Source organism: Oryzias melastigma, linkage group LG17 (assembly GCF_002922805.2).
Source record: "Oryzias melastigma strain HK-1 linkage group LG17, ASM292280v2, whole genome shotgun sequence".
NCBI lineage: Eukaryota > Metazoa > Chordata > Actinopteri > Beloniformes > Adrianichthyidae > Oryzias > Oryzias melastigma.
The window spans coordinates 57,314-71,130 of NC_050528.1; the positions used below are offsets into that span (position 1 = coordinate 57,314).

At 46.4% G+C, this 13,817-nt stretch overlaps 1 protein-coding gene across 1 annotated transcript in view; it reads left to right on the plus strand.

The window, feature by feature from the left end:
* LOC112147634 (netrin-G1) overlaps positions 1–13,817 on the plus strand; it is a 40,484-nt gene that overhangs the window by 13,056 nt on the left and 13,611 nt on the right. The window contains exon 3 of the mRNA XM_036216409.1: positions 6,070–6,713. Coding sequence (XP_036072302.1) covers positions 6,070–6,713 — 644 coding nt within the window. The remainder of the gene's footprint in view (positions 1–6,069; positions 6,714–13,817) is intronic.

A 13,817-nucleotide genomic window follows, 5' to 3' on the forward strand; every position in this document is an offset into this window, starting at 1 on the left:
CACACTAACACACTAACACTAACACTAACACACTAACACACTAACACACTAACACTAACACACTAACACACTAACACAGACTCACACACTAACACACACACACACACACACACACTGGTTGGCATTTGTGTTAAATACTAACAAAAAGCACAGTAACAATCCTGGAGTAGCTCCTGTCTGCAGATATTACCCGTCTTCACTGTCAGGAAGGAAACTGATGCCGTGGTGTTCATCTTCCTTCAGAGAGCTGCAGATGTGATGAAAGCAGCAGACTCAGACCCCTCTCACGGTCCACTGTCCTTTATTGCTGTGAAGGTCAGGAAGATGGAAAGGCCGGCTCTGTCCTGAGCTCCTCTGGCCTCGGCTGCTGGTCATTAAAGCTCTGCTGAGCTGGAGCCAAAGCTCTGACTGCAGCCTCTCAGCTCGTCTCAGCATCTATGAAGCCTCTCAGATCCTCTCCCAGACCAGTGCTGATTCTTCTGCTAAAAGACGTGGCTTTCACTCTGAGGCTCTGGTGGTTTTCAGGTATCAGATCAAAGTAAAAATTATTACCTATTACTTCCAGCTGGAAGTCAGAAATAGTTCAATGGTCTATTTCTTATTGTAAAGTTTGGAGCCGTTGTGTTAAAGTTATTTTTTGGGATCACAAGAAAAAATTCTGCTTCACAAACGTAGAAAATAAAGACCAAAAATATCTGAGCTGGTGACTGTAAAGACCTGGTGTGTGATTGGTGGTTGAGTGTTGGTGTGCTGCCTTGTTGCCCTGTTGACTTGTTGCCCTGTTGACTTGTTGCCCTGTTGACTTGTTACCCTGCTGCCTTGTTACCCTGCTGCCTTGTTACCCTGTTGACTTGTTACCCTGCTGCCTTGTTACCCTGTTGACTTGTTGCCCTGTTGCCTTGTTACCCTGTTGACTTGTTGCCCTGTTGACTTGTTGCCCACTTGACTTGTTGCCCTGTTGACTTGTTACCCTGTTGCCTTGTTACCCTGCTGCCTTGTTACCCTGTTGACTTGTTACCCTGCTGCCTTGTTACCCTGTTGACTTGTTACCCTGTTGACTTGTTGCCCTGTTGACTTGTTGCCCTGTTGACTTGTTGCCCTGTTGACTTGTTGCCCTGCCAAACAGACTCTGTTAACTCACCACAGAACAACAGCTTTTACCCAGAAAGCATTTCCTGAGGGAGGACACCTGTACAGGTACACACCTGTACAGGTACACATTTGTTTATGTGAATCAGCTGATTCTGACATATCAGCTGTGCTCTGTTGTGCCTCATGCTGGTTCTGGATTCAGGTTGATGGTGTAAACACTTCATCTTAAAGTGATGCAGCATCAGACGGCTTTTCTCTGTTCAGAATCTGCTGGAATGACGTCAAATGATCAAATGGTTGAAGAGTTTCTGTAATCAAAAGAATGCGGGGTCTCGCGTTGACCCTCCTGCTGCGGTGGGGGGGCTGCTCCTCTGGCTGGGCTGGGGCCTTCACTCTCCGTGTTCCTGTGCCTTCCTGCTCTTGGGTGTGGGGGGCCTCTGCGGCGGTCCCGCGTGCCCCGGTCTGGGTGCTCGGCGGGATTGCCCGGCGGGCGGTCTCTCTCTGCGGCTCCATGGCGGGTGTTGGGGGATCTTGGCTGCAGCTGCTGCCCCGGCGGGCGCTCTCCCCCTGAGTACATTCCATCACCATCCACCTCAGTGAAACATAAACACTCACCTGAGCACAGGTGTCAGCTCACCTTAGCACTAACCGTTTGTGTGACAGAATGAAAGTCTTTATCTGAATGGGTTTGTATGATGGAGTGTGTGAGCTGCTGTTACATTGTGTACATTCTGACTAGATTAAATGTGGAGACTATCTCAACCAACAGATGTGTGTGTAGACAGGCCCCGCCCATTCTAGTTTCCTATTTAGACCTGGATGTTTTATAATGTTGTTTCCCTCTGTTGCCAATCCCAAAGCTCACTAACACACACACACTTGGGGTTAGACTTCCTCTCCGTAAAGCCTCGTCCTCTGTCAAAAGGTGCAGTGGGAGGAGCCTAACTCTTCCGAACATCTGTCACTCATCCTCCTCCTGTGGAGCTTTGGAATCGTAGATATTTTCTGTACCATCTTTTACTGCAGATGTGTATTACATCCTGTATTTGTTCTGTACTGTTGGATTTATGCAGTACTTGAATTTTTCAGGTGTGACACCATCATAACAACCTTGAAACCACATGCTAGCACCCTGATGGTTTCAAGCGCAGTGAGGTGATGGCTTCACGATCACAATGACATTTGGGTCTGCCGCTCAAGTGTCTGGAGTGTGACTCCCTCATTTTGGATTGACCTTATGGCTGCTCAGATCAGGACATCATTAGGTGCGACCAGCCGCAGACTCAACACTCGCGCCTCCTGCACTGAGCCAGCGCGCCGCCAGATCATGTGGCATGGATAGAAACCAGCTGGGTTCTGTTACGCAGCTGCCGCTGTGGCAGGGGGGGTGTCAGCAAGTCCCACAGGACTCAGGAGGGATGTCTGTTTGAAACTGGAAGAGTACAGCATGATTACAGGGCCGTCATGTGACCAACAACTATAAGAAAAGACAAACTGATACTGGGAGAAATAAGTATTTGATGTGACATTTGGAGAATGTCAGGATGAAGTCAGACAGTCAGGTTTAGAGGGACCGGGGCGAGGCGACTTTAGCAGCACAAGATGATGGGACGGATCAGGAAACTAAAGACTATTTAAAGAAAGAAGATACAAAAACAATCAGAACACATTTACGTGATAAAAGATATGTTCATTTAATTGGTTTAACAAATGAACCTGCATGGAGGAGCTCCTCCTACCCCTCCTGGAGTCCAAACAACCGACTGGACCTGAAATGATGCGAAGACTTCTGCAGACTGGATTGGACAAGCTCCTTTTCTTCTGTTTGCTCCGCCCCCGACCACTCCCCCAGGAAAGTCTTTTCTCATTAACTCTTTATGACTGTCACCACATTTTCTGTATGTGGAAGCAAATCGGTTGCACCTCTTACCCAGCATGCATGAACCAAACGTCACTTCCGCTCTTCAGCCACTACACCACAGAGTCATGTCCAAACAGTAAAACTCCTTCATCACAAGAATTTATGTTTTCTCAACAACCGAGAGCTTCTCCTGACTGGATTAGAGTGGAAAAAAAAGCCACCGACTATGAAACACTTTATAATCATATCTTGTTTTCATTACAAACACAGGAAAATGTCAATGCTGTGTGACAGAATAACAGACAGTTCTGAGTCATTCTCTCCATTTGATCATTTTTTATTCTTCATTTGTTGGAAACAGGAAAAGATGACAAGTGAACGAGTTTGACTCGGAGTTGTCGCGGGATGTTGCGACAGAAGTTACTGTTAATAATGTATTTGGATTACCGGAGAAAATAAAGTGTTTTGAAGTGGCGCTGTATCCTCTTAGGGAGTAAACTGCCGTCATGTAAAACTGCAGAAGAAGAAAACATTTGTAGTCCGTTTGTAGTCACTGTAAGATCGTAAGGTCCTGATCCTTAACGTGTCTTTTTCCTTTAGTGTTTTCAACAAACAGTGAATGTTTTCACCATGATAAACATTTTAAGTGCTATATTAACATCCTACGAGGTTATTATTGTTGTTACCGTCTGAAGACCGGAAAATGTTTTAGCGGAAGTGACGTTTGGTTCGCGCATGCGGGAGAGCGGTGCAACCGATTTGCTTCCGCATACCGAAAATGCCGCAACAATGTCAACTCCAAAACAGAAGGGACCTGCCCCCAAAACCCCTTAGCTCCGCCTTTTTCTGCACTTGTGGTTTCAGGTTACATCCTGACCTCCCAAGCGTGAAGGGGGGGCTAAAGACACCCCCCTTTCTCTGTCAATGGGGCATCACCACTCTTAATTCAAGAGAATCTGGCTACAGACAACAAATATAGCGCTAGAAAATTAATAGGTGGAAGTCCGTCCCCCTGCCGGAGCCGGCCGCATAAAAACATCATTACTGCCCAAAATCATTAACCAGAAGTCTCTTTTCCCTTTAATATACCGCAACTACTTCTGTGATCAGCTGATTCACAGAGAAAAAAAACAACATTTCTCTGGCTTTTTCTTAGTGGTAAACAAGTATATTATACAAATGTGAACACTTGTTAATTATTGACTTGATAGAAATAAAACAATCTACTTTCTCTGTCCCATTTGAAGCTCACCTTGGACACTAAACTATTAATTACAATGTATTCACATTTAAATCTGATAGGTCTAGTTTTTAAACTATCATCTTGGAAAGGATTTCCTAAAGTTTAGAAAACTTCTGCTTATGCAACCAACTAAAGTCATGAAACTTCAACTTAGTCAAATGCCTAAAGTCGAAAAATTTCTGCTTGGGTAAAATTTCCACTTATGCAACTGGATGAAGTGGCGATATTTCTGCTTAGGCAACCGGCTAAAGAAGTGAAATTTCTGCTAACACAACCAGCTAAAGTGGCAACATTTCCACTTACCCAACTGGATAAAGTTACGTAATTTCCGCTTATGCGAACTTTCTGCTCAGGTAACCAGCTAAAGAAGTAAAATTTCTGCTTAGGCAAAATGTCCACCTACGCAACCGCCTAAAGTTGCAAAATTCCCGCTTGGGAAAAAATTTTACTTAGGAAATCAGATAAAGTCGCGAAATTTCCGCTTAGGCGACTGGCTAAAGTGGTGAAATTTCCGCTTCCGGCTAGAGATCGTTTCTGTCGCCATCTCGCATGGCGTCAGAGGCCCCTCCTCTATCTGGCTCATGTGACCCCCCTGTACGTACTCAGAACCCGCCCACACACACACCCCCACAGTCTCCCTCCCCCTCCGGCAGCTTTCTGTCTGAGAATCAAGCGACTGATAACAAATCTGAGTCCCACAGGAAAGGAGACGGACTGGAGATGTAGATCCACAAACGGGGAACTCACCCATTAACTTCCTGCAAAGAAGATCAAACAATCAGATGTATTTTTATTTTCTCTGGGCAGCTGGAGTTCAGGGTCTTTGAATCCAGAGGAATAGTCTGTGCTTATCAGTATTCCTGCCAGTGATCTTTCCTCAGTAAAGTGGCAGTCTGGACTGAACGCTTGGTAGTATTGCAGAGATAAGGGACTAATACGGCAGATAGCTCTGTTGGGGGGGGGGGGGGTAGATGATCGCTGATTATTGAACTCCGTTACAGTTGATCTGAATTCATCAACACCTAACCCCATTGTTCCCGGAGCAGAGGTGAAAGGAATGTTAATCAGGAGAGGCGGTTTTTCTGGCAACGTTTCAGCTCTCCTGCTCACACAAACACAAACACAGATCCACAGCTCTGTGCCACAAACAAACACATCAAGCCAGCCTCTCTTCTCCCCACAAACACAGCAGCAGCATCCAGACTCTGGCAGAGCAAACACTGGGCATGAAAAATGCATGGCCCTCTGCGAGTTTCATAAGAAACACTCTTTGGAATTCTGTTCCCATTTCTGCTGAATACCACTAAGGAATACCAATGACACCGGCAATTTGGGTGGCAGGTTGTCAGGAATGCTTCAGCAGATTCTGGTTTCTCAATACTGAGAGGTCCACCCTCTCCTCCAGACCCACAACTGGACTGAACCAGAACACACTCCATGGTTCTGGACCAACAGGAATAACAGTTTTAGCGTTTGTGTCTGGTCATTTTCAGAGCTTCTCCTGGTTTCCTGGGATTGTTTTCATCCTCAGACGCTTTTTTCTCCTTCTGTAAACTACCTGCTCATCCGAGTTTCTTGGGTCGATTGTTCAGAAAAATGAAATGCTGAAGTATAGCCTTTATGTCCCAGTTCAATTAATATGTATATATAAAGCCCAACATCACAAAACAATTGTCTCATTGGCAGATCTCCTGAACCTGCTGACCTTTATATCCTGATGTTAGCATTTTCCGCAAAACCCTTCAGCAATTACAGTAAATTTCTCCATCAAACGGCTTCCGTATATTCCGTGACCACATTCGGCTAAAAGCATTCACAGTGAGTCCACGCTTGTTGTGTTCATGGCAGTGACTCTTTGTGTCGATGTTTTCAGGAGAACCCTTACATGTGCAACAACGAGTGTGACGCCTCCACAGAGGAGCTGGCTCACCCCCCCGAGCTGATGTTCGACTTCGAAGGCCGAAACCCCACCACCTTCTGGCAGTCGTCCTCGTGGAGGAAATACCCGAAGCCTCTGCAGGTCAACATCACGCTGTCGTGGAACAAGAGCATCGAGCTGACCGACGACATCGTTCTGACCTTCGAGTCGGGCCGGCCGGAGCAGATGGTCCTGGAGAAGTCTCTGGACTTCGGCCGGACCTGGACCCCATACCAGTTTTATGCCACAGACTGCCTGGACGCTTTCACCATGGAGCCCAAGACCGCCAGCGAGCTGACGCAGCTGACGCTGCTGGACATCATCTGCACTGAGGAGTACTCCCGCGGCTACGTGTGGAAGAACGACAAGACGGTGCGCTTCGAAATCAAGGAGCGCTTCGCTCTGTTCGCCGGGCCGCGGCTGCATAACATGGCCTCGCTGTACGGCCAGCTGGATACCACCAAAAAGCTGCGAGACTTCTTCACAATCACCGATCTGAGGATTAAGCTGCTGAAACCGGCCACTGGAGCCACCATGGTGGACGAGAACAACCTGTCCAGATACTTCTACGCCATCTCCGACGTCAAAGTCCAGGGCAGGTGAGAGCAGCGGATCGGTGAATGTTGTTCTGTTTGCAGAAATGTACTCAGGATAACAATAATCCTGCAGCTCTGCAGACATGTGTCTGTTTAGGATTAAATGTTTTGTGAAGATACCTGTTTAACCAGCTGTTAGAAAACTTCAGAGATGGAAGAACGAGCACCTGAACCTGACAAAGTCCTCTATGTGTCGGTTCAATTCCCTTGTTCTGTCTCTGACTGCATCCAGGAGTTGAGGAGGTGACATGACGGCAGACAGTTTGGGTCCTAACCTGTTGAAGATTTCATTTCAGCTTTTTTTTTTTTTTTTAACTTGTCCTGTCCAACAGCTGAGCCAACAGATGTGGGCTGAGAGCTTCTTGTGTTGGGCAGATTTTACTGTCACAACAGAGATTTATTGAGTATAAACCCCTGTTGTATTTATAGCTAAACTTTATTTATATTGATTATGTTTTATTTTATTTATTTGTTTTTCTTTGTAGTTGGACCGGACGGAAAAAGGGAAGAGGGGGGGGAGGGGTGGGGGGGAAGATAAAATGGCAACAGAGGGAAGCAACATCATAAAACAACCAGGACTAAGTGATAAACTAGAATGGGCGGGGCCTGTCTACACACACACTCTATAGTTACACACACACTTGTTGGCCAAAATAGTCTCTACATTTAAACTAAACATACTCACATATACTATACATATACTACACATGTACTCAATTCAACTGTAACAGCAGCTCACACACTCCATCATACAAACCCATTCAGATAAAGACTTTCATTCTGTCACACAAACGGTTAGTGCTAAGGTGAGCTGATACCTGTGCTCAGGTGAGTGTTTATGTTTCACTGAGGTGGATGGTGATGGAATGTACTCAGGGGGAGAGCGCCCGGCCATCCCCACGCCAAGACCATTTCAGCTTTTAGTCCGGATGCAAAAAGACTGTTTTTGTCTTTTCTGATTGAATAGTTTTTCTCACAGAAAATAGACAAACACACTTTGAAACAAACATCGTGTGTTCTGATGATGAACGTGGTCAGTGAGGAACCGTCATGATGGCGTGACAGTCCAGAGCTGAGACTCTCTTACTTCCTAGTGCTCCTCTGTGTGGCTCCTCCCCCCGCTCTGGAGGAGGAGCCATGTTGACGTGTCCAAGCAGCTCAGCAGCATGTGAGGTCCTCCTGAAGTTCTCTCCTCCTGCCTGGTTGCATCATAGACATGAACAGACTCTCCAAACATTTTTGTTCATTCAAATTATTGATGAGCTGCAACTTTACCGATAAACAAAATCGATTTTTTTCGTATAAACTGTTGCCCCGCCCTCCCCCTACTTTGAGCGAGGTTGTGACAACAGAAACCTTTTCTTCCAGGTGATGGGAGTCCATGAATAACCTTTGATTCGCTTTAACGACGTGTTTTAAAAGCGGCCTCAAACATCCGTCAGGGCTGTGTGCTGTCGAGGTTTCTTTAGAAAACACTGAGGAATCCTCGTCCATGCAGATGGAGGTCCGAGCTGCAGACGTGGAAGTGACCGTCTGGAAACACCAGAAACAGAACCAGAGCAGAGCTGAAACTGTCTGTGAGACCGACGTCTACAAAGCCAACGGTGTTACAGGGCGGCGTCCTTTGAGCTGAACGCTGTAATGATTCATTTCAAGGCTAAACTGACAAGGACAGCGGCTGCTGCCTCTGAACATAACAGGATTCAAATTTATTTATTAGCTGCATTCATGGTTTGAAGATGCAGACTTCCTGTTCTCAGAGTTCTGCAGCATCAGTTCTATTCACCCTCAGGATTAGTCAAACTCAATTCTCTTGAACAGCAGCTGAACTGCAGCCAGGAACCATCGTCTGTATGTGAGAACTGGACCAGCCTGATGTCATCCATTAAAATTCAATCACCGTTACTGTGAGATGCAGACGCCGCCATATTGGAACTAGACATCATCAGTGGCTGTGATTGGTCCTAGTCGGTCTTAGTCTTCGTTTCTATGGCAACCACTCTCACCAATCAGGAGGGAGGTTGCTGGAAGGCCACACCCCTACTGCTTGAAACCGTACTACACCAAATCTGTCAATTAAACATTTTGAACATTGGCTCCACCCACTTCTATTGAGGCATCTGATTGGTCAGTTACTAGAACTACAGAGAGAAATACTCTGTATAAATTCAGATTATCTAGAGGATTTTATTAAGGAATCAGATCCAGAATGTTGATTCTGACCAACAGCTGTTTGTTTCTACATAGAAGTCTGTGGGATTCTGGATTCTGTTTGGAACATCAGGAAGCTGGGTTCACTCAGTCCAGTTGTCGTATACAGTCAGTGGTCCAGAACCATTAGCATGCATACTAACTAAGTTGACACTGAAAGTGCAGCTGCTGGTTTCACATTTACCTAGTCTGCTTAATTCTGGACCTTTTGGGCTTTGATGACTTCTACTTCCTGTTTTTGCATCATTTTGTTTTCTTCTCTAAAAAGCAGCTCATGCTCCGTCACCCTGCATGTCTCCCCATCACACTCCAACTTTTTCATACTTTTCCTGGCTTCTATTTCCATTTCAGCTCAATATGAAATTGGTGTCTTCTGTAGTTCTACACAGACCTCCAATATTCACACTTACACTCTAAATATGAATTGATGAGTTGTAAATTGAAAGGCTTGCCAGCCCGCAGAGGGGAGCATCTCCCACAGTTATCTTATTTATCTTATTTTGCCATTTATTAGAGAGAGGAGCAAAAGGTTGCATGTTGGGAAAATAAGCTATTCTGCCCAATTTTCCCTCCTGCCTCCAGGCGTCAAATTCAATTTTCCAGGAAAAGTTTGCAATAAGAGAGAAAAGAAAATAAACATTCAATTTCTGTCCAGAGGTGGATCAGTAACTCACTTGAAGGAGCGTGATGGAGGCAGGTGGGCAGAGACTGATTAGGGCTCCCTCCGTCCCCAGCAGCCTGCGGATGTGAGAGACCCATCACAGCCGGGCCGTCCCGTCTGCAAAGCCCAGCGGCTGCAACAACGTCGGACATCATCTCCTGCTCCGCCCACAGCGATCGCAGGTCATCGGTACACACGTCCACTATAGTGCTGCTGCAGCTCTGAGGAAGTAGTATACACGTCTTCTCAGATGAAGGCGGAGCGACAGTTGTTTCTGAACTGTAAATAGCTTTCCTGCGTCCCTCGTGCACGCAGCAGGTGAACAGGTGTGACACATGATGACGTTCAGGTTCTGCTGTAGAGAAATCCTAGACTCCCAACTCGCCTCTGTGTTTGGATTCTACGGTCTGCACTTTTGAAACCAGGAGGATAAAAACAAAATTTACACATCAGGGCTCATTCTGTGTGTGAGGGGGGGGTTAGGGCAGGAGCTGTGGTGCAGTGGTCTGCTGCAGGAGTCCCAGGAGGAAACAGCTGACCCACAGGAGGAGTTTCTCTGTAGTCATTGTTTGGATGTTTTATTCTTTTTGAGGATCAAACCTTTAGTGGAACTTTCAACAGATTTGGTTTCAATGAACCAAAACTCAAACAAAACTTCAGATTCATTGGAATCAAACCTCATCAGTTAAAACCTTTTTTTTTAGTCTCAAAATTTTTACTGCATGATAGAAAAGCGTCAGAATTTCCACTCGTGACATCATGAAAAGCAGACTCCAGTATGAATGATTCATGAGACAGGTTGAGGCGGCGCAGACTCCCGTCTCGCTCAGCTCATCCTCGCGTCTTTCATTTTTGCTGCCGTGTAAATATGAAGACACAGAGATGCTAATGCATTTATTCAACATTTACTAAACAATGGGAGGATCAGCTGCTTGAGAATAGATGTCGTTCTTGAGGGGTTCCTCTTTAGACAGATAAGTGAGAGTCAAGTGGAACTGACGAGCAAGGATCCAACCAAGATACAGATAAAGTATAAAACCGTCACTCATCCACATTCACACACATCACAACTCTCAGCCTTTCACCGCTCACCATAATGCATTCACAAAACAAGTTCAGTCAAGGCCCAAAAATAGACACAATGAAAGACAAAACCAAACAAAATATTACAAATATTCAAATTAAAGGACAGAAAAGATTAAAGAATGAAGTCATATAATGAGAACAAATGCAATTATCGTATAAATATTCTCAAAGAACTCTCTTAGATAATGGAACAGATGAACAAGACCGTCTTGAAGAGGGAAGGTCATTCCATCACAGAATGCATATTTTCCTGGTTTCTATTGAATCTGGGTAAGAAAATAAATGTTCTTTTCTTTCAGCAGAGAAAATCTTTGCGCTTCTTGATGATTTCTAGAGTCCTTCCCATCAACAGAAGCAGAACCGAGCCGGGGGGCCGCAGCACCTATCACGTCTCCTCGTATTGATCAGACGTCCGCTTGTTAATGAAGACATGATCGCTGCCGGCCGGTAATGGGTCAGAGCTGCATGTCTGCAGGGCTGCAGCGGGTCCTGGGGACCCGACAGCTAATCCATACGTGCTAATACATTCTCCTCTGATCCCCAACATGACAAATTCTCTTTAAACATTCGCTACATCCTCTTCTTTTCCTCTGCTTGACTTTCCACCAGTGCTCCAGCCTGGAGTCAGAGTGATCCTTACAGCTGGACCTGAAGGGTTGGTGGCAGGAAGTCTGAAAACGGCCTTAAATCATCTTCTCGTCCAGGAGAGACTCTCGGGGGAATGGCTTTCTAACAGCTGCATCAGTCAGCAGCTCTTCCTGCTCTCAGTTTGTTTTTGCCAAAAACCGGAGAAGTAGTTTGAAGGGTTCAGGCGTTAAAAGACAAATTATTTAGGTAAAATGTGAAAATGATGCAGCCGTGACAGAGACTGACTTCAGTTATTCTGCTGAGGACAAACACGTCCACCAGTCCAGACCAGTCCAGACCAGTCCAGTCCAGACCAGACCAGACCAGACCAGTCCAGACCAGTTCAGACCAGTTCAGTCCAGACCAGACCAGTTCAGACCAGTTCAGTCCAGACCAGACCAGACCAGTTCAGACCAGTTCAGACCAGACCAGACCAGACCAGTTCAGACCAGTTCAGACCAGACCAGTCCAGACCAGTCTAGACCAGTCCAGACCAGACCAGACCAGACCAGTCCAGACCAGACCAGACCAGACCAAACCAGTTCAGACCAGTCCCAGTCCAGTTCAGACAAGACAAGTATAGACCAGACCAGACCAAACCAGACCAGTTCAGACCAGACCAAACCAGACCAAACCAGACCAGTTCAGACTAGTTCAGACCAAACCAGACCAAACCAGACCAGTTCAGACTAGTTCAGACCAGTCCAGACCAGTCCAGACCAGACATAAATAGACCAGACCAGTCCAGACCAGACATGTATAGACTAGACCAGTCCAGACCAGACCAGACCAGTCCAGACCAGTTCAGACCAGTTCAGACCAGTTCAGACCAGACCAGTCCAGACCAGAGGCTCTGGTGTGGAGCTGGATCTCAGTGAACCGTGACAGCTGGATCTGGTCTGATGAACCGTCTGGAAGTTCTGCGTCTGCAGCTTCCTCCATCCTGATTGGTTCTCCGGTCCTCCAGCAGATGTCTGTCACATGCTGCTGTGTTTCCTGCCAGTCATCCTCCAGTCTCAGACGTTTCATTAGAATCAGTTCAGCTCCGCCCCCTCTGTTGATAATAAAAGGGATCAGGAGAAGCTCATGAACAGAAGCTGTTTCTGAATCATCTGCATGTTTGTGGTATGATCACTCAGCAGCAGCAAGCTTGTCTGTAAGCTCATGTTCTGGTTCTGGTTCTGGTTCTGTCTGAGATCACACCTGAGAACTCCCTTAGAACTTGATCACTTCAGTCTCTCCAGGTTCTTCATCTCATCTCTCAGGATCCTGTTTTTATTGGAGGTTACCAGATGACGGAGAATTCTGGTTCTGGATGTTCTTGTGAGCAGATGATCCATTGGTTATCAGAACCACTAGCCCATGTTCTATTGGTGGGTCTCACAGATGGGAGGGGCTTGTTGGTGCTTTGTTTTTAGTGTGTGGGGGGATGGGGGTAGTCTGCAGGTCACGGATCATGAGATACAAAGGTGCGTTTACGCTCGTTTACGTAGACCTTCGTTTCTGAGGCCGGCGTGATCGTAGCATCATCCATACCTCAGTCACAGACTGGAAGTTCAGCCGAACATCTTCCACATCCTGAAAACACAACTCAGTGAGAGACCTGAAGAATCAGAACCTTCACACTCATCTGCCCCAGCTTCATGAGCGATGCAGACCTCCACCGTGGGGTTGGGGCGTCAGACATCATTACGGGACTACATCAGCGCGCTCCCACAGTAATGCACCCTGTCATTGAAACAAATCGCCGGCTTTCTGGGGCAGAGCCTGCAGACATGCAAATTCAGATTCCATTTCACGTTTGTTGAGAACTGGAGAAAGGGAATTAACTTCTGATCATGCTCCAATATTTCTCCAACAACCTGGGGAGCCCCAGCAGAGCAGCTTTATGTTTTCATGAAGGGTGGGGTCACGTCATTTGCTTGATATTGCATTACACCTCAGAGAATGACAGAACTGCTCACAGCACAGACACAAGAGCAAACCTAATGGAGCTCTGTAATGCTGACAGAGCTCCCTGTACTGAGGTGAGGCTCTTCTATGTGACAAACGTCGTCCACCTGCACCACCGGGATATGGGCCGGCCTTCTTCATGTTAATCATGAAACAATGGAATAAAAGGAGACAGCTGCAGTCTTCCCACCTGGGTCATAGAGCGGTTTCCACTGATCCACAGCCCCAAACATCTGGAACATCTGTTAGGAAATCCCTGTACTGTCTGTGATGAACTAAAACGGCAGACGAGTTTCTACTGCTGCTTCTGAGAGCAACAGGGAGGAGATTTAGGGTCATGAATGACAACCTCTTCCTGCTGTTATCACTGCGACTTCCTGTCTGCATCCGTCCATCCATCATCCATCCATCATCCATCCATCATTCATCATCATCCATCATTCATCCATCCATCCATCATCCATCCTTCCATCATCCATCCATCCGTCTGTCTATCTGTCTATCCATCCATCATCCATCCATCCATCCATCATCCATCCACCCATCCATCCATCCATCATCCTTCCATC